The following is a 19,892-nucleotide window of genomic DNA, read 5'->3' on the forward strand; positions in this document are numbered from 1 at the left end:
CTGCACATGAACTATCCAGACCTAGTTCTATATGCACAAAAATAATTTAGCTCAGGAAAAAGATTTCAGATTATGATCAGTCTCACATCTGTCTACTCAGTAATATAAATCCAAAGAAGGCAGCTTTATCTCAGGCTTGGAATTTGTCTCACTTAGCACCTCTACATGTTACAAGCAATCCATCATAACTTTGGAAATCCCAAACAACAATCTGCTTGAGAAAACAAGTCTAAACATTTATTCCTTGTTTAGACCCGAACAGAAACCAAGAGTGACTTGTTGTGCTTCCATTTTATGTAAAGACAACCAATCTGGTAAATTCTCATACTAAAATGTTTCTGGAACTTCTGAAGACAGACTCCTAGAATGGTTTGGGCAGGGATGTCTTCCACCAGACCAGACTGCTCAAAGCCTCACCCAGCCTGTCCTTGAACGCTTCCAGGGAGAAGGCATCCACAGCTTCTCTGGGCAACCTGTTTCAGTGCCTCACTACCCTCACAGTGAAGAACTTTCTCCTAATTTAAATTTACACTTTTCCAGCTTAAAGCCATTACTCCTTGTCCTGTCACTACATGCCCTTGCAAAAAGTCCCTCTCCAGCTTTCCTGTAGGACCTCTTTGGCTACTGGAAGGCTTCCACAAGGGCTTAACAGAAAATTTTTTCCTCCAAGCTGGACAATCCCAATCCTCTGATCCTGTCTGCACAGCAGAGGTGTTCCAGCCCTCTGATCATCTTTGTGGCCTTCTTCTGGACTTGATGCACCAGGTCCATGTCCTTCATACGCTGGGGATCCCCAGAGCTGGACACAGTACTTCAGGTAGGGTCTCATGTAAGCAGAGTAGAGGCACAGGATCACCTCCCTCAACCAGCTGACCACACTGCTTTTGATGCAGCCCAGGATACAGCTGGTCTTCCGGGCTGCAAGGGCATGCTGTGGGACCATGCTGAGCTTCTTACCAACCAACAGCCCCAAGCCATTCTCTGAAGAGCAGCTCTCAATCCATTCTCTGTCCAGCCTGTATTTGTGCTTAGGATTGCTCCAACCCCTGTGCAGGACCTTGCACTTGGCCTCGCTGAACTTTATGAGGCTCACACGGGTTGACTGCTCAAGCCTGCCCAGGTGCCTCTGGATGACATCCCCTCCCTCCAGCGTCTCAACCCCACCACACAGCCCTGTGTCACTGGCAAGCTTGCCAAGGGTGCTCTAACCACTGCCCATGTGGCCATGTCCATATTCCCATGTAAGCTGTAAACACAGTTTCTGGAAGTTTGCACCTCCACGTAGCAACTGACATGAAGCAGACGCCGTGTGTCCATTAAATATGGAACACTTCAGCTCTCAGCAGATTGCCATAAAATGCATGCTTCAAAATGTTTATCAGTCAGAAGGTTAAAATCAATTTGACTACTACAAGGCTTCTGCAGTAAAGAACATGATAAAAATGTTTTAGTCCTTTGATCCTTGCAGCATAGGGGGTTACTCCACAATCCCAGGTCAGCACCTCAAATAAGACCACACATGGTTCAGAGTCAGTTCTCCCGGTTTCACAATCCACACTTTAGATCACTGTAACCCTTTTTTCTCATGCATTTCCAGTCCTACTTAACAGAAGATAGGTTGTGGGGATGCTTTTAACTTTGAGAAACACAGGCAGCACTTCAGTAATACAAGACAATCAAAGTAATGCCCATCTTTAGCCAGCTCATTTTGCTTCTTCTAGGAAGCAGTTGAGATTCACCAGACTTTGAAGATACAGATACCTGAGAGTCCAATAAAAATCCCCCACACCAGCAAGAAGTGATGCTCTCCCTCTAATCTATATTCAAGCCAGTCAGAATTACAGCCTTTCCCATGTTAAACAGGGAGTGGATTTGTTGATGTACCAATTAGCACTCTGTTACAGAGAACAGGCTCCTAATTAATTGCTGGCTTATGGGAAGAGCCATGTCAAGGATTTGGTCCTACCTCCAGACATACCAAAAAAGTGTGAAAGGAGCTCTGGCTGATGTGAAGGAAATCTGTCTGCACAAAGAGACAATCAATGTATTTAGCATGTGTGAGCTGTAGAAGTAACTTCCATCAAGTAATGAGGGTATTTCCACACCATTCTGTCCTGTCATGTAACCCTAGACATCTGCTTAGGGTAGCAGGGATGGCTTTCTCAGTGTTGGTGGTCTGATTTTTCTGACGTGTTCTTAAACAGCAAGCAGCAGCTCACAATGATTTTGCCCCTCACCTGTCTGAAATATGCACACTTGAGACACTCACAAAGCCTCCTGTAAGGCCCTCCCTCTGGAAATGCCCACATTTCCCTTTTCATCTTGTGAAGGAGGAGGCCAGTGCAGAGACATAAAGCACAGGTGCAAGGCACAGCCACAGAGAGAGCTTGTACAAATCTTATTTCGGGCCAGAGCTATGCGTTACAGAACTCCAGCACACCTTGTGAGTGACCTACATTGTGGGACTGGAGCCCACTAACCTACAGAACCACCCAAAATCCCACAAAACAGGTCACCGGGTTTCCTCACAAGAAAAAATAGGCAGACACAAAGAGATGCACAGAATAAGAGACAAGCAGGAGCACTCTGCCAGCAGCATCCCTCACCTCACTTCCATATTCCTGCACACCAGCAGGACTCCCCAGAAGTGCCCCACACTTCTGTTTTTCTCACCCTGGAAGGACCTGTCTGTTCGCTTGAATATGAGCAGGAAGGAAAGTAGCAGCACCCCGGTACAGCACAGCAAAGCTGAAACAGAGCAGGTCTCACAGCAGCCAGAACACAACTGACACCTGATTCACCATCAAGCAGTGAATTGGCATGGAGTTACAGCAGGGGTGTCCAAGCTACAGCACAAAAGCTGGATGTAGCCAGCCAAAACAATTCACCCAGCCCCCAGCACATTTCTTGACTCCTTTCACCCCTCATGGATCTTGAGTCTCAGGCATTGCTTTCAGGGACCTAAGAGTTCAGCCAAAACAGAGCGAGCCCTGCAGCACTACAAGCTGCTAGGGAACACTCACATGCAACACAGGACAGTCAGCCAAGATCTCACAGGAGCCAGAGTTAGCCCCAGAGAACCACGCTTCGCATCCATCACTTCCCTCCTCTCAACCAGTACCCCAAGCAACAGTGCACATTTTCTGATTTTCAGTTCATGCAAGATTCCACCCACTAGACAAGCAGGGTGCAAACACACACATCAGTCAGTCCTGCAGTCGTGCAAAAGCAGCAGCCCCTCCGCAGCCAGCGGATGGGAACATGGAACAATCAGGGCAATCAAGAAAGGCACGCAGAGAAAGTTGCTCTGCATTCCTCTGCCTACCAGTTCCCGGAGAGGACCTGCCGAGAGCAAGGGGCCAGCATCCCAGTGGACTCAACGTCTGTTTACAGCACTAGAAGAACATTGCATGCCCTCTCCTCCTACACGCACATACACACTTTGATTTAGATTTCCATCTCCCAAAAAAGCAGCCTATGGAGGAAGGGGAAAATGAGTAATATCCACACTGCATGTTATCAGTGATAAACTGCAGCACTGAGCGTGTTCAGCTATCTATTAGATCTTCATACAATCTCCAACAGAAATCAGAGATTGGTATTAAACCCTGCCACCCACGATTATTAAACTCAAATGGGTAATCTCCTTGCAAAAACTGTAACACACCTCATCCACGTTAAAACTTTTGCATTTGTTTTTGCAAAGAGGTCTTTTTATCCCCCTAAAGAAAAAGCACCACGACAGGTACAGATACTATTCCTTAACAGGACCTTCAGAAACAAAAGGTGGCACAAAGTGAGTCACAGCAGCCACCACACTACCTGCTATGTCACCTCCAGCACTTCAGGTACCCAAATTTGTAATCCTAGCAAAGGGGTATTGCCTTGGTGCTGCACATCGATACTGAGGATCCTCCCTGCTGCGAATGATTTCCCAGAGGTGCTGAGACTCAAGAGAAATCCTGCGGTGATGGTAATGAGATCATTAGTGCCAGAGCCAAACACCAGCAAAGAGCAAATCAGGACACCACTCTTCTTTCTTTCAAACAGCCCAAGTACAAGACACAGATCTTATGCCAGGGTCATGCCTGCACCAGGATGACAGATAATAGCTAATCTGAAGCTGAACAGCTTCATCTGCTCAGATGAAGTCTCACACACTATCTCTACGCTAGTTTTAAGAAGTGTAGCACAAATCTGTAATCAGTTTAGAATGGATCAATACCCCAGGCCACATGGCTGAGGCACCTGGGGTACAGCAACACAAGTCATGAAGTCAAACTTAGTGTATCTTCAAACCAGAGCCCTGGAATTTCAGGCTTGCTGCGAACCATCAGCACTGTCTGCTTGTAAAGTACTGGGTTTGCAAAAGGCTCCTCCTGTCCTTAGCTCACCCGCCCTGGTGGGTTTGCCAGAGGCAGCAAAAGTACTCATCCACCAATTCTGAAAGTAACTTTTGACCAATGCTGGTAAATGAGGTAGGAGACCAGAGAGATCTCAAGAACTCCTTGCACATGGGCAAACATTTTGCAAATGGGTACTGTGCATTCCCACACTCAAACCCAGCTAGGCAGAATTACACTGTTCCCATCCCTTAGCAGCAAAACAGTCCCTGAGGAGGCACATCTCCAGGACCTCAATGGCCTCCTGGAGCACTGCCACAACTCCAGGCTGGTACAGACCATGCCTCCCTCCACCTGATGCAACTGCCATTTAACTTCAGTGATCAGCAGGAAATACAGGGATGGTTTAACCATAGATCCAAATGGACAATTAGTATAGTCCAAAGTAAAGGCACCCACATCTCTTCCACAACAGTTTTTTCAAGACAATGGAGTCATGTACTCCATTTTTACAGAAAATAACCCACTTAAAGGGCAGGTGTGATGCTAAATAAAGCCCACCTCAATCCAAGTGTAAGTTATGTAACTGAAAAGAACTAAATTAACCACTTTGCTTCCAACCTACAGCACAGCTACACACCGAAGAAAGCATTTTAAGAAGAACAGTCAGGCAAATAGAAGGCAAATAAGCAGGGCATATATTAGTTGTATGGAGGTCAGGATCATGAGCCTGATTCCTCATTCCAGAAATAGCAGGACTATCTGGTGTCTATTCTGGTCAGCCCAGCTTGGATGCAGAACAAGAAAATACTTTTCAGTAGTGACACAGACAGTAGCTCACGTCCTTCAAGGTGCCAACACAGATCCTGCAAATGTGCAAAGGAATTTTCTGGAGAACTGAAGGGGACCGAAGGTAAATACCTGAGACACTTGTTCCACACAAGAAAAAAATAAGTTTAAAATTCTGATGAATAGTTTCAGCTCTGCCTCCCCTCAGAAATAAGGATAGCAGAAGAGCGAAGCACTACCGACAAGCTCAACTGGAGCTCCACAATGAAACCTCTGCTCAAACCACTTGATGCAAACTCCAAGCCACACAGCTATAAGCAACAGATACGACAGCAATGCTTCTCAAGTGCATGCCTTGCAGAGGACATAGACACTACAAGTTGTTCATTCTGTACTCAGAAGTCCCACTGTTCTGTTAATTTACATGCCAGACATCCAGCTGTTGCTCTTGCATCTTCCCCTAACTTTTTTTTAGTGCACTTCTCTGTAATCAAGGCACATTCATGCTAGAGGATGTGAAGTTCAGGCAAGGAAAGCACTTATCCTAAAGTTAGAGAAAAATTAACATCTGAGAAGCTCCAGCACATTACACCACTTGCCCATTTATCCAGAAGGAAAGCTACAGGAAAATATTAACCACCTCTGTGAAATCAGAGAGGGAAATATTCTCCTCCACAATGATATCTGAAAGAAGTCCTGTGCAGAAACACTCTGCATGGCCATGCCTGAGAGAGGCAGCTACAAGAGGTGTACAGTAACACAACACATGTAAACTATCAGAGAAGCAAGAAAACAATTAAGAAAAACAAACGGAGCCAGGGAGCCACTGCTTACCTTCCAACAGGAACACACAGCTCCCCATAATGGGAAATAGAAGGCCAAAATCTGCCCTCAAATTCCTAGGAAATCCAAAGTAAACTTTCCTTCCACATTTGAAGAAGTAATAGTTATTGGAAGGGAATGTGTCTGTGGAGAAAACTTCCCAGCAGAAGTTTTAATTCAAACCCTTCTCCTGTGTGCAGGAGCTGGTGAGGAAAGCAAATCACCAGGAGAGCCACAGGAAGCAAGGGGAAGTGGCGACTGAGTTCCCTGCACCATAAAATAGGCACAAAAACCTCTAGGAAAGACAAAAGGTGTTGTACACTCCAGCAAACACATCACCACTGCTCACTCCCAAGCTAACCAGCTAAATCACCATGCTGCCCACCTGAACGGTGTGTTGAGCACAGCTTTTATCTTTGCCATGATCCTCACAGAAGGAAAATGGTAGGAAAGACTCAAGGTACTTGGCTAAATAGAGTGTAATGAGGTTTAACCATAAAATAGCAAGAAAGGTTGAGGAAAGGGAGTTAGTAACATAGTGTAACACATCCAGTATTCAAGACAATACTACAGGTTTAATGTAATCTTGGCACGACAACTCCTGATTCTCTGGAGATGGATTTGACCTCATTTTTATTTAAAAGTGCAACTGAAATATTTATAAACAGCCCCTCGAAAAAGGATTCAGGGGCAAGTTAACTGTTTAGCATCTACAGCGATTTTGTCTTGGCAGGTCAGTTCTAAAACTCACTGTGTTTGAAGCTCCTTTTATGAGATCTTAGGGAAAGGGTGATAGTTGGATCTGAGAAAGTAAAACTTCCAACTGCTGCCAGCCACCCCTCCCACACACCAACTGATTATATCGAGTCTGAAAAAACAGTGAGAATTAGCCAATGTCCTAACTCGTTCTCAAATCAGAGAATATTTATCAGCCAAACAAATTCTACAGCAAATAACCAGCTTCACGCTGGAGGGGGGGGAGAAAGTAGGTCATACCAGATCTTACCCAAAAAAAAAAACCCTGGGCATGCTGTAATTGCACACAGTAATTTGATGAAAAGCAGTTGCCTCACCATATCTATCTGTGATGTCTCTTGCAGAACTTTGTTTAGGTCTGTAAAAAGTGAGTCTGATAAAATTTCTGGTAAGTGGGACTGAAGCAAGCCTTAATGAAGTAGGGCAGTTCTAAACGTGGAGAAGTGTCATCAACTCATCAAATAGCAGCTTAAAAGTCAAGCTCATCAGATACCTTCCATTTCAAGTGATAAATCATCAGTCCTAGCTCACTAAGCATCCTCACATCAGTCATTTCTTCTAAACAAGTTCACAAGAATTTCCCCAGCATCAACCGGTACGTCACATACTGTAACACTCAAAGCAATACCACAACAAAGAACTCTGACCTCCCAGGTCTTCTCAACACAGGAGGCTCCCTCACAACATTCAAGCGCTCCAGCTTTCAGTGCTATTTATTCGTGCATGATATAAATATGCAAGACGACATGATGGTCCATTGAATGTTTTAAATACTTTCTCAAATTCCACAAACAAAAGCAATTTAAAAAAGCAGCAAAACTGAATAGAAAGCTGATGAATTAAGTGAATTAAAATTAGAAGCCATTCATAAGGATTCATTAAAAGCTAAAGGGAATTAAAATGTTCTAGACCTGAGCATCACATCTGCAAGTAAGGCTACAGCTCTTAACCCAAAATCATCCACTGCTGTCCTCCTTAACAGCCCTTCTAAAAGGCAAAACATCCTACTACCTCAACCAACAGTTTGAAAATTGTCATTTAAAAAAAACAAAGCCCACACAACAAAAAGACACCCAAGTAAGAGCATGTGAGGGAAAGCTGCTGCTCTCAAAATGAACATCAGCATGGTGGCCAAATGAGAATGATCGAGTCTGACACAAGATACAACCCATATGGGTTCCCACATCTCATTAAGGCTCTCCTCCTACAAACACCCATGCACATGGCTCGACGTGATGCTGCGAGAACTTGTGGTGACTGCAAGGCTACACACTCTAGCAGCACAGTTAGAGACCAGGCGCCTGCAGGATCAGCATCTTTCACCTGAGCCAACAAGGAAGCCAAGGAAAACAGAAACACACAGAAATCGAGAGGGCTGTGAAGGTTTAGTTGCATGACAAAACGAGACTGAACAGGATAAGTGAAGAATCAGCTACTGTCCTGAAAGCTCAACCTTATTCACTGCTGTAACTATGCTGCTTAAAATTGGTTGAAGTTCAACACCTCTGCATATTTTATGAGAAGCCTGGAGATACTTGGAACTGACATGCATGGCAAAACTCACACAGTGAAGCACTACAACACTCTGATGCTGTAATTCATAGAGAGTTTAAACAGCCCAAAAGCATGCTTCCCATTAAAGATGTAGGCACTTCACATTGTCTACAGCACACTGTGAACAATAACCAACCAAATGCTCTCTCACCTCCTTTGTCAATCAAGTCAAGACAGCCAAGTCATGCAAACAGCCTGCTGATGAGAGCATCTCAATACACAGCTTCACTCAAATGAAAATGCCTTCCACAACGGGAACCTTACGAACTACTTCCTTGGCAGAACAGAGCAATGGGAACTCAAATTTGGAAGGTACAATATAAACAAAACCAGAAGTCAGCACGGTAGAGCACATCAGAAAAAGAGCACCACATGCTTCATTTAGCACCGAGTGGTATTTCTAGGCAAAATTTTCTGAACCCATTAACCGAAACAGTGCAAGTTTTGGGGGGCTTTTTTGAGATTAAATTAACTACTCTGTCAGTTTCATCACCTCACAAAGACTCCCAGTTATTCAGAGCAAGGCAGTCAGAGAGACCTGACATCTAAAGCTTTCAGAAATCTGCACCATTCCCACACTGAGCACAAAGCCGATTCCTTTTGGATGACAACAGACACCAAGAGATCAACATCACAGGAAGGCAGTTGTTGTTCTCATAGCGTCTTTAGTTTCAGACGTTTCCTTCCTGGTTCCCTAATCCTAAATCATTTCTACACTCCCATAGAAAACACAGGTAAACCTCCACCCAAACCACAGAAAAGACATCTGCCCCAAACCACAGACAGAACGTTTCTGGCTTGCTGTGGACCTCCAAGAGGTCTTCTGTACATCAGCAACAAAAAAAGCACAGAACAACAAAAAGATCCAGGTCGCTGCCACATCCATGAAACATGTCTTCCAGCTCCAATTAAACGCTTGAAAGAGAATTTTTAAAATCCACAAGCTTTTGAACGGGGACAGAAGGGACTGCACCGGAGGGAAGGGGGCATGCAACCAGCCGATATCCAAGCAACAGCAGGGAAAAAAAAAAAGGAAATAAATCAACAAGTCGGAACAGCCCAGCGCGGAGCAAAACCCGTGCAGAAAGGTGCGGACCTACCTTGTGGAGGTGCCTTTCCTGACATCGCAGATGCTGCATTTGAAGGCTTCGGCGCTGTTCCTGAAGGTGCACACACTACAATCCCAAAAGCCTTCGTCGGCTGCAGGTTTGGCTTGCCTTTTCGGCCTTGGGGAGGGGGAGGGAGAGGGGAAGCGCGTGTGTGTACGTGTGTGTTTGGGGAGGAGGAGAGAGGCGGCGGGAGGAGGAGGGAGAGAAGGAGGAGAGAAAGAAAACACACACATGAGAAACCATGTTACAGAGCCCCGAAACCCAGAGCCTGCTCTCCTCCCCCCGCCCCGCGCCCAGGAACAGCCGACAAACACCTACCGGGGCCGGCGCTCGCAGAGGTGCGGAGCGGAGCCGCGCTCCGCCCCCGGCCCAGTCCCCGAGCCGCGGGAGGGCCCAGCCGGGCCGGGCCGGGCCGAACCCAGCCGAGCCGAGCCGGGCACCTCCCCCGGTGCCCCCCGCACCGCGTCGGGGGCCGCTCTTCCCCCCCCCGCAGAAGGAGGGTGGGAGGGTGGGTGGGAGAGTTTGAAGGCTGGGAGGCGCGTTCCCTCCTCCACCTTGTTAAACCTCCCTTTGTCTGGGAGCAGCGAGTGCGCGGAGCGGGAGTGCGAGCGAGCGGAGCCGCCATGGCTGCGCTCACACCATACCAGCCCTGGCACCGGCGGCAGGCACGGAGACACCGGCACTCCTCCTCCTGCCGCTGCTGCTGCCCTTCCACGCTCCCTCCATCTTAGGAGCCTCCCTCCCGCCCTTCCCCGCCCGCAGTCGTCCGTCCCCCCCTCCGCCCCGGCCCCCCGCGTTACCTGGCGGGGCGGCGCGGGCACACCGCCCCCCTCCCCGCCCGCTCCCTCCATCTTAGGAGCCCCTCGCCGCCGCGTCCCCCCCCTCCTTCCCCCGCGGCGGAGCACACGCACGCAACTACCAGCCAGGGGCCTACCCACCGCCATCCCCTCCCTCCCGCCGCGCCAGCGCCGAGCCGGGCCAGCCACCGCTGGCGGGGCAGGGGTGGCCCCCGCCGCGCTCCCTCCATCTTAGGTGCCTCTCCCCGCCCGCCCCCGGCGCCCCCCGCGCCCCTCGCTCACCTGGTCGGGCTCTTCTTGTCGCCCATGACCATGGATCGGGGCCGCCCCTGCCCTGCGCACAAAGAAAGAGGCGAGGGGGAGGGGAGGGGGACGGGGCTGCCTCCGTCCAGCGGGCTCCGGCTGCTCCTCACCCCCGCGCCGCCGCTCCTGCCGCTGCCAGGCTCCGCTCCAGACTAGCAGCGCAGCGCAGCCCGGCGCCCTCCCTCTCCCTCCTCCTCCCTCCTCTCCCTCCCCGCGCCGCGCCGCTCCGGCGGGCGGAGCTCGCTGCCGCGCCGCGGCCAATGGGGGCGGCCCCGCCGCCAGCCCTGGCGGGGAGCGCCCCCCGCGCCGCACCGCCTCCCCGTCGGGTCCCACCCCCGCCCCCGGCCGGGAGCCCCTGCGGGGTCGCCTCACACTCTCTCTCCTTCCCTCCGCTCAGCGCTGCGGGCGCTGTCCCTCGCATCGGCACCCTGCCGCGGTGGGAGGGCTGGCTGCTCTCGGCCCCTTCCTTTCCCGTCCCTTCCCCCTCGGAGGTCTCGTCGCCTGTTTGTCCCCCCGGGGCAGTGGGGGGCTAAGGCCGTGGCCTGCTGCGGGCGGGAGCCCGTGAGAGGAGAGGGCGGCCAGGCGGCCCCATCCTGCCCGCGGGACGGGAGCGATGTCCGGGCGGCGGGAGGGGCAGCAGGTACCAGCGGCGGGGGACGGGGCTTCGTAGGCCCGTTCCGTGAGGGGTAGGGCGCTCGAAGCGTGCCTCGCCCCGCGGGCGGCTGCGGTGGAAGTTACCCCGTAGGGCTGGGCAGCAACCGGGAGCAAACTGCTGTTCCGTGCCCTTTCCTCGGGACAGGCTCTTTGTGCCCTCACGAATCCCGCGGCTGCCTCTTTTATGATTTTCCGTTCCACTTCGGGTCAGGCCGTACAGTGCCAAAGGCATTTTGACAGCACTGCCCTAGCCTTCCGGAAACGTCCCTGGTCAACCCCTCAGTGATCTATCCACTCCACCAAAAAGCATAAGCAGCGGTTCTGCAAAACTCTCAAGGTGGCAAGAAGTGACATTTCCCCAAAAGGTGCAGTCCTGCCTCGCGTTTCCTCCCTCCCCCTTCGGCCTGTGGACACACTGGTGAGCTGGAGGGCAGCGTTCGGAGGGGAAGCCCTTGCCCTCTTTGCTGAGCTGCTTCTTGTGCAGGGCTGATTCCTCAGCAGCAGCAGGAGATGGGGCAGTGAACAGGTGGGGAAGGCCAGGGATAATGAGCCATGAGTAAAGACAAGAGTTGGTTCTACCTCTCCTAGCTGCGCAAGTGCAAGCCTGGCAGGGCACACATTTTTTCACTGAGCTTTCCCAATTTCTCTCTGGCGACTAAGCCAAGCCAACTGAAGAGAAAACTTCATGCCCAGGCAAGCAAACAGCACAGGCAGGAGGGATGCCTGTGGGCTGCACAGGGCTGTGCCTTGCATGACGACAAGGGCTACAAGCTGAGGATAGGGACAGTCTGAACACAGTTAACCTATAGCTGAACACAAGTTAAAAATAAAGAAAAACGTTACCTACGAAACAAACCAGTGTCAGTGGCTTATGGCAGAAGGGAAACATAACCATGTCCTGCACTTTAAAACTTTAATGATCTGTGCACACAAGCCACAGAGATGTTTTTTTCCCCCTTCACCAAAGCCCATCTTAACAGCCAAATCATGCTGTCAGTCACCTCCTTGTATTTAAGGTAATCCACTTACCCTACCCAGCCCCCTCGGCCCGCCACAGGTGATTTAACCCTTGGTGGCACCTTTGACAGCTGCTCTAGCTGTGATTTGCACACAGGAAGACTTCCAACGACTTTTTTTTCTACACCGCGCAAGTTCCTGAACAATACAGCGAGAAGCAGACATACTCCAAGGGCAGAGTTAAGGTTGCAGAATTATCACATGTAGGAAGTGTCATTTTCCCGTTGCATCTGCTGTTTTCCAAACATTTTTGCTCTTTTAGATTACAGCAGTAACGTTTGCTTTGGGAATCTGTGTGGGAACAGTAACTCAGCAGTGCTCACGGGGTCTGGTAAGTGCAGAGTCCTGGTGTGCAATCGCTACCAGAACTTCATGGAAATGATGCTTATTGGGACAACAAGAACACAGCGTCTGGAGATGAGGTCAGCAGAGAACCTGAGAAGAAGCACAGAAAGGCAGAAAGTGCTGACATTTTGGCTCTAGAGGAGATCTAAGCAGTCTGACTCCTGTTTTCTGCCACAGCTAGTTCTCTTAGCTCCCCATCGCTGCGTCAAGCAGAGCGACAGCCAGCACAGGCACAGAATTCTTGTGAAGAAGCTGCAGCTCATTTTTAGAATGCAGTTTCTCTCCTCAAAAAGTTTCAGGGTTGATGTGATATTTTCATAGCAAAAGTTGTTTTCTTTCCAAATACCTACTACATCCTTTATTATCAATTCCCCTGGAAGCCTTCCTTCCGCAGCAAATAGTGCTCCCAAAGTCACATGCTGAAAGCTTGGCAACCCTATATAGTGTGACATCACTCAATCCTGTATCAGCAACAGGAGGTTGATTATTCCCAATTTGTTAAACACACTTCAAGCCACAGCTGGGTGTCTCTACATTCATGGACAGTTCCTGGAGGAGTGCTGTGGCTGGTGGTGGGCTCACAGCTGGATCCAAATCGAGCCTTTAGGATGCTGCATCCTGCAGGCAGCACTTCCCTGCTGACCCTTCCAGACAGGAGCCATTGCCAGAGATCAGGGCTGAAAGTACAGTCAAACTAAATGACAGTGGCCTTGATGGGGTGTTTCTTCAACACCATGATATTAGCACAGCAAGTTATCCTGCTGGCCTTGAAATTCACCAGTGTGGCATGAGCAAGGCACCCCACTGAGCATTTAGGGATTTTTAGTGGAGTCGAGGCTATCACATGCTCACCAGGCAGCCTTGGGCAAGCCGTTGAGCACTCCTCCTCATTAACTCCCGCAGTCTGGAGAGAATTTATAGGTGCACACATGGATCTGTGGCACAGGTTTTCAAACCAATCTCATTCCAGCTAACCATTTTAGACCCCACAGTGCCATTCAGCTGGTGGTAAATTCACCTGAAGAAGACATTCCCACCCTTGACTCCAGAAGATGCCACTTTCTCATCAGTGCCAACTGTGTGCAACGGCTTGCTTGAGAGCACTCCCAACTGCAAGAAGATTCTATTAACCCACTTCTTTCCACTGCTTCCCTTCCTGCACCATGTGTAATTTTAACAACAAAAACCTCCTGAAGAGACACTGGTTGAAGGTGCTTCCAGGGCACAACAGACACAGCACTGGGACACACGCAGCAGCCATGACAGCAGGGCACAAACCTCTCAGGACAAACTTGTCTGTCACATCCCATGCTGGTACCTCAAGCACAAATGGCTTTTCATAGCAAAGCTTTGGCTGGGAGTCAGTATGTCCTTCATGTCAGGTACGGAAATGTTGGGATAAGACAGATGGAGCATTATTACCTCTCTGCATCCCAGCCCGTTTTGGTTGGAAGAGACCTTTTAGATCATCAAATCCAATTGTTAACCCAGCACTGCCAAGTCACCACTAAACCATGTCCCTCAGTACCATACCTATCACCCTTTATTCCCATTGCATAAACGGTCTCCCACCCCAGCAGCATCACAGCTGCTCCTGCTTCCTTGCTTCAGCCCTGAAAAGAGCTGACATCCCAAACCAACAGTCTGTATCCTTCACAAAGCAGCTGGTCAGGGATGCTAACAGGCAGAAGCATCTAAGAATCCTGTTAGCAGCCTGTTCAGCACAGTGAGACCTCCAAAATCTGGGGTGTCATGAGCTCAGGGGTAATTCCCTGCACCCAGACCGTCATATAAATGGCTTTAGAAGTAAACTAGGATGCTACACATGCAACCAAAGTCAGTATTCGTGCCTGGGGTTCAATGCCAAGTAGAAACATTAACCTGAGCTTCTCAGCCCCCTTGGTCACTGCGGGAACAGCACATTTTTGTCATTTTGCATCACATGTGCGTAACTTCTCAGAAGTGATTGCTGCCCTGAGCAGCCTGAAGTCTAACCACTAGTGAATGAGTTTTTCTGTGGATTTAATAAGGAACTTGTTACACAGGAGTTAGAACCAGGCTCAGGACACAGGTCTCTCTATTAGCTTAGACAGAGTTAAAAGGAGCAGAAGTGATGGTGTGGCTCTCTGGGGCAGGGAAGTTGCGTATCACCACACAATTAGCACCTTTTAGTAGAAGTGGGCAGAAAAGGAAATGAGCAATTGAGGGTAGAAATGGTGAACCAGCTACACTAGATCACTTCAAGAGCCAGCATTCGTTTTGCTGTGTCCTGCCAAAGAAGATTAAAAGTGCTTGGCCTCTCCAGGTATCCAGGATGAGGAGAAGATATCAAGGAGTGGAAGAAAAAGGGGCTGTGTGAAAGCTGATGGATTTCACACAAAGTAACAATGTTTGCCATACCGTCAGAGCATCCTTGGCAAAGGAAGCAGGAGCCTTTGCTCAGAAGCCTGGAAGTATTCACCATAAAACAGAATACCAAACCAGAAAGCATGTGTTGGCCAGAGGCACTAGTGGCCAACTGACCGCATCCTCTCTTGCTTTCAAAGCACAGCATTAACTGCCATCGGCTTCAGGTGCTGATGCCAGCAAGAGTCAGGAAGTCTCACTTAACACTTGACAGCACCTTTGAAAGCGTGTCCGGGACTGAATTCATAAGCTTTTGGGGGAAAGTGTTGGGCTAGGGATTGTGTAAACACAGGCCTGGCTGATGGATGGCCCTGGTGCACCACAGAGATTTATGCAGGCTCCAGCAAAAGGTACTGAATTAACAAGATTAATACTGGGATGCTAAGAGACTTTACTGACAATTGTGGGAGAGAAACAAGTGATAAGGAAGAGTTAGCACACCGTGTTCTGTTTTCCAGACCTCACTAAACACTTGGATGTATGGTCAGGTGGGACATTTTCAGTTGCGCTGGGAGCACAGGCATGGCAAAGTAGGCAAGGGATGAAGCAAGCAGAACTGTGAGGCTGGAGGAAGATTGTTTGTACAGCTCCTCAAAAAGCTGCCTTGTGGTGAACATTATTTGATATTTTCCTTAGTGATCTCATTAGGAAAAGGAGGGATTGTGCTTATAACCTGAAGATGAGAAGCAAGATGTCGTGAGAACAACTTTGAGAGAGAGCAAAATGGAAATAGGATGCAATACAGACTTAGGCAGCTAGATGCTCATAAAACTTCCTGACTTAAAGCAGAAGCTTATTGGTATGGCACACAGGAAGGAGACGACCTGTCTCAGGTGTTTGTGTGCTGCTGATGTGACCTAGTTCCTGAAAAGGCCAATGTCAATCAGGGCTGTCAGAAGAAGTACCAGTGACCAGAAACAAGGAGGCATATAATGGCACTGTACAGTGCACAGGTGAATCTTGTTGGATTTACCATTCTCCAGCTGAAGAAAGACATGCAGTCAGGCTGGAGCATGGAGAATAGTTTCTGAGATGGTCAGAAGAATGAAAAACCTACTTTATGAGAGGGGTTTCTACAAACTCAACTTGTTCAGCCTGGGGAAACAAAAGCTGGGAGGGGATATGATGACTCTTTAAAGTACACTGGGGAAGGAGGCAGCATATTGCAGCAACAAAAGACAAGAATGAAGAGCACAACTGATCTATGCTGAACATGTAGGCTGGAAACTAGACATCTGTTTCTAACCTTCAGAGGAGAACAGAACAGAAAGAGCCTCTCAGTGGGAGGAGCAAAGGCACTCGTTGTAAAGATGGACCTTGATCACTTACAGAAGGAATCGCACAACAGAGCAGCTCACACAGTCCATCCTGCCCCTCTGATCCTGCTGAGGTCAGAACCTCTCACTGTCATCAGAGTCCTGTCTCTGCCTTCTCACCCACCCACACCAGTAATCTCATCTGAGTTGTTTCCAACCAAGGGATTTCCAGAGATGCCCTCTCAAAGGAAGAGGAGAGGTACAGGGAGAAGAAAACTCTTCATCCAGCTTTTGTGCCTAGCAATGGATTTCCCAAACACCCAGGGATTTCCCATGTGCTTCTAAATTTGTTAGGTGGCTTCTTCCTCCCAGAAAACTTAAAGCTTCCTCTGTTCAGCAAAATAAGGGTATTTTTAAAGTTTCCTCTCGTTCTTTTAATATGATCTATTTATAGTGAGTCTTTCAGGGGTTCTTTGGAGAATAGTTTTAGAACTGAATTAGCAAGTGATCAAATGCCGACTATCAGGAACTTCAAAGGGCAAGCCAAAAACTTTCTATCAGAAACAGCCTGCTGAAGAACAACGTAGTAAAAAAAAGGGTCTGAAAGATGAGGAGCAATATGCAAGCAACAGCCAGTGCCAAGAATCTCTAGGGTCTGTAAACCCTTAAAATGCCAGACAGACAGGGGTAGAAAACAGCCTGAAAAGGTGGAGAGGCACAAAAAGCTGTGTGTGCAACAGCGTTAAATATAAACCGGCTGAGTAGTAAAGAAAGCCAACAAAAACTAGAGGCTGCAGCTAAGCATCCTGCATGCTGTACTCTACAGATAGCAAAGACTGTGCAATTTAAATCTGTAATCCCTTCCCAAGCAAAGAGGCTTTATGCAATAGTGCAATCTGGATGTCACCAGCATATGAATAGGCATCTTGGGACTGCTCCGCAGAGCAGAGGTCAAAGTTTAGTGATGTATGTAGTTGTCTCCCTAATGGGCCTTATTGATTATTATCCATAGAAACAAGCAATGTCTCCAAATCCGCCTCTCCCTTTGTGCTAGATGCTGGCAACCAAGAAAAAGCACCTAGATTGTTCAGCTCCAGGTGGTTTGCAGGACATCAAAGCCTATAGTGAGGAGGGACACAGTCACTGAACAGACCAATGAGATGTGGCAAGTGGAAAATGGTAAATAGGTCTGTGTAACATCTGCATAGCAGTGATATGTGGCAGCATCCTGTCAAAAAGTAAATCTAATAAAATACCACCCCCCACCCCCCCCAAAAAAAACAGGATAATATGGGGTAGGGAAAGAGGAAGGGAAACCAAAAAGTCAACACTGCAATTCAGTCACCTCAGTAAATTATGTGTTGTGGAAGGGGTTGAAAAGCCCCAGTACAGATGAAGCCCAACTCACACTTGTCCAACCACAGATGTTCCAGCAAGGTGCCTGAAGCATTGCAGTGGTACAAAAGGGTGGTGACAGGTTGGTGTCTTCACAGCACAAGCATGATTCTGCTGTGGCAATTTCAACAGGAGAGCAAAACCAGACAAAGCACCAGAAAGACTGGACCAGAGGTACCAATGCTACTTTTTCCTGTTCCAGTGAGCACTGTTGTGGCAGACAGCCAGCAGAGTCCTGTGAGCAGAGTCATCTCAGGTAGGGCACTGGGAACTCCCTCGGTTCTACTAAACAAGCAAGGGTAAGGATGATGATCAGACTTCCTCAAACGTCCCAAGCTTGAAAGACAGAGCCACAGTAAGCAGGCTCACTCCTGAGACTTGGGTACTTCTCCTTCTGACTAGTGCTAGAAACTAGAAGTAGGGGGAAAATGAGAAAAAAAAACCCTCTACAGTATTTCAACATATCAGAAGATATCCTGTTTGGGTTCAGGGTTAGGAATCACTTCAGACAGCAGGGAGGTCCTGGCTCTCTCTGGAGGTGGCTGCCCACCTCCATATGGAGGCACAAGGCTGTTATGGCTGGCCCAGCTGAAGCACTGCCTGAGATCTGGCTGTCTGCCCATACTCATCCTCACTCATCTCACAGCTTGCAGGCTGAAAAGGGGCAAAAGAGAAGCAATGCCACTGAGTGCCCTTGGCCAGCCAAGACCCAATATTGGTCAGTAACAGCCATTTCCTACCATTGCCAACACCAGTTCCTAGCACACCCATCCTAGCATTCAAAAATAGAGGATGTGGAAGAGCATCCCTACAAGAGTTCTGTGCACACATCTGCTGCCTCCTCACAAGTCCTGCATGCAGGGCAGGGATGAAGTAAGGCTTGTGGCCCAACAGAGAACCATGTAAGTGACACCTGCCTCTGGCTCTATGTGCCATGCAGCTTTCTAGCATGGCTTTTAGAAACCTGGTTGTCTGCCCACACTTCCTCACATTGAAAAAGATTCATAGATTCATGGAGTGGTTTGGGTTGGACAGGACCTTGAAGATCATAGAATCAATAAGGTTGGAAAAGACCTCAAAGATCATCAAGTCCAACCTGTCACCCAACACCTCATGACTACTAAACCATGGCTTCAAGTGCCACATCCAATCCCTTTTTGAACACCTCCAGGGATGGTGACTCCATCCACCTCCCTGGGCGGCACATTCCAATGGCAAACAACTCTTTCTGTTAAGAACTTTCTCCTCACCTCCAGCCTAAACTTCCCCTGGCACAGTTTGAGACTATGTCCTCTAGTTCTCTTGCTGGTTGCCTGGGAGAGGAGACCAACCCCCACCTCTCTACAACCTCCCTTCAGGTAGTTGTAGAGAGCAATAAGGTCTCCCCTGAGCCTCCTCTCCTCCAGGATAAACAATCCTAGCTCCCTTAGCCTCTCCTCACAGGGCTTGTGCTCGAGGTCTCTCACCAGCCTCATTGCCCTTCTCTTGACACATTCAAGAGTCACAATGTCCTTCTTAAATTGAGTGGCCCAGAACTGGACATATTTCCAACCCCCCCTGGCACTGGAGGGAAACTCTCCACTAGAGCAGATTGCTCAAAATCTCAAGATGGGTCTGAACACCTGAAAAAGAGGGAAAGCCTGTAAATATAAAGCAAAGCATAGGCTCTGTCATCAGTATCGAGGCCATAGCACAAACCAGCAGTAACTGTATTTACTCCAGTGGAACTGTAACAACATGACCCGAGCCCTTGCCAGGGATGTCATCGTTCAATACACATCTAAGTCACAGAACAGCAACAAGCCTGCTGTGCTCTCAATTTTCTTCCAGGTACAGCAAATCTGGCTTGCTCTGGGATGTGTGAAAGGACCAGCTCCAGGCAATCAGAGATGCTGTGCTCTGTGCAGCTGGCATTAGGATCACAGGCATCTGGTGGGAGCGCAGCTACTCAGGACTCACCAAAACAACAACAACAAAAAAAGCCTCTTTTCTCATGGAGTGCAGCTGAATTCCCTTCCTCCCATTCCTGTAACAGATGTCAAGGGAAAGAAAAAAAGAAAAGAAAAGAAAAACCACAAACAAAAACCAAACAACAAACCATGAATGGCTGCAACTCTGTGCTTGACTTGCAGCTTTCACACTTGCTGCAGAGCTGGCCTATAGCTTCTGAACTCAGTTCTGGAAAGTGTTGCTTTATGAAAAGAAAAATAGAGAGGAGAGGAAAGGAAAGGAAAAGAAAAAAAACAAGCCACCCAACTCCTAAACACTTAATAGTAAACTCCTTCAAAAGAAAGCTTGCTTCGAGCCAAAGAAACATTTGCCAAGTTTCAGCTAAATGTGAATTTT

General features: G+C 48.5%; 1 protein-coding gene across 1 annotated transcript in view; it reads right to left on the reverse strand.

Annotated features, from left to right (window-relative positions):
* Positions 1–10,672, reverse strand: part of RYBP (RING1 and YY1 binding protein) — a 49,658-nt gene extending 38,986 nt beyond the window's left edge. The window contains exons 1-2 of the mRNA XM_068154369.1: positions 10,453–10,672; positions 9,365–9,490 (exon numbers count right to left, since the gene is read on the reverse strand). Of these exons, the coding sequence (XP_068010470.1) occupies positions 9,365–9,490; positions 10,453–10,484 (158 nt within the window). The 5' untranslated portion in view covers positions 10,485–10,672. The remainder of the gene's footprint in view (positions 1–9,364; positions 9,491–10,452) is intronic.
* Positions 10,673–19,892: the final 9,220 nt, after the last annotated feature.

This window comes from Melanerpes formicivorus, unplaced genomic scaffold, assembly GCF_026170545.1.
Source record: "Melanerpes formicivorus ecotype bairdi unplaced genomic scaffold, bMelFor1.0.p_v2 SCAF_28, whole genome shotgun sequence".
NCBI classification, from domain to species: domain Eukaryota; kingdom Metazoa; phylum Chordata; class Aves; order Piciformes; family Picidae; genus Melanerpes; species Melanerpes formicivorus.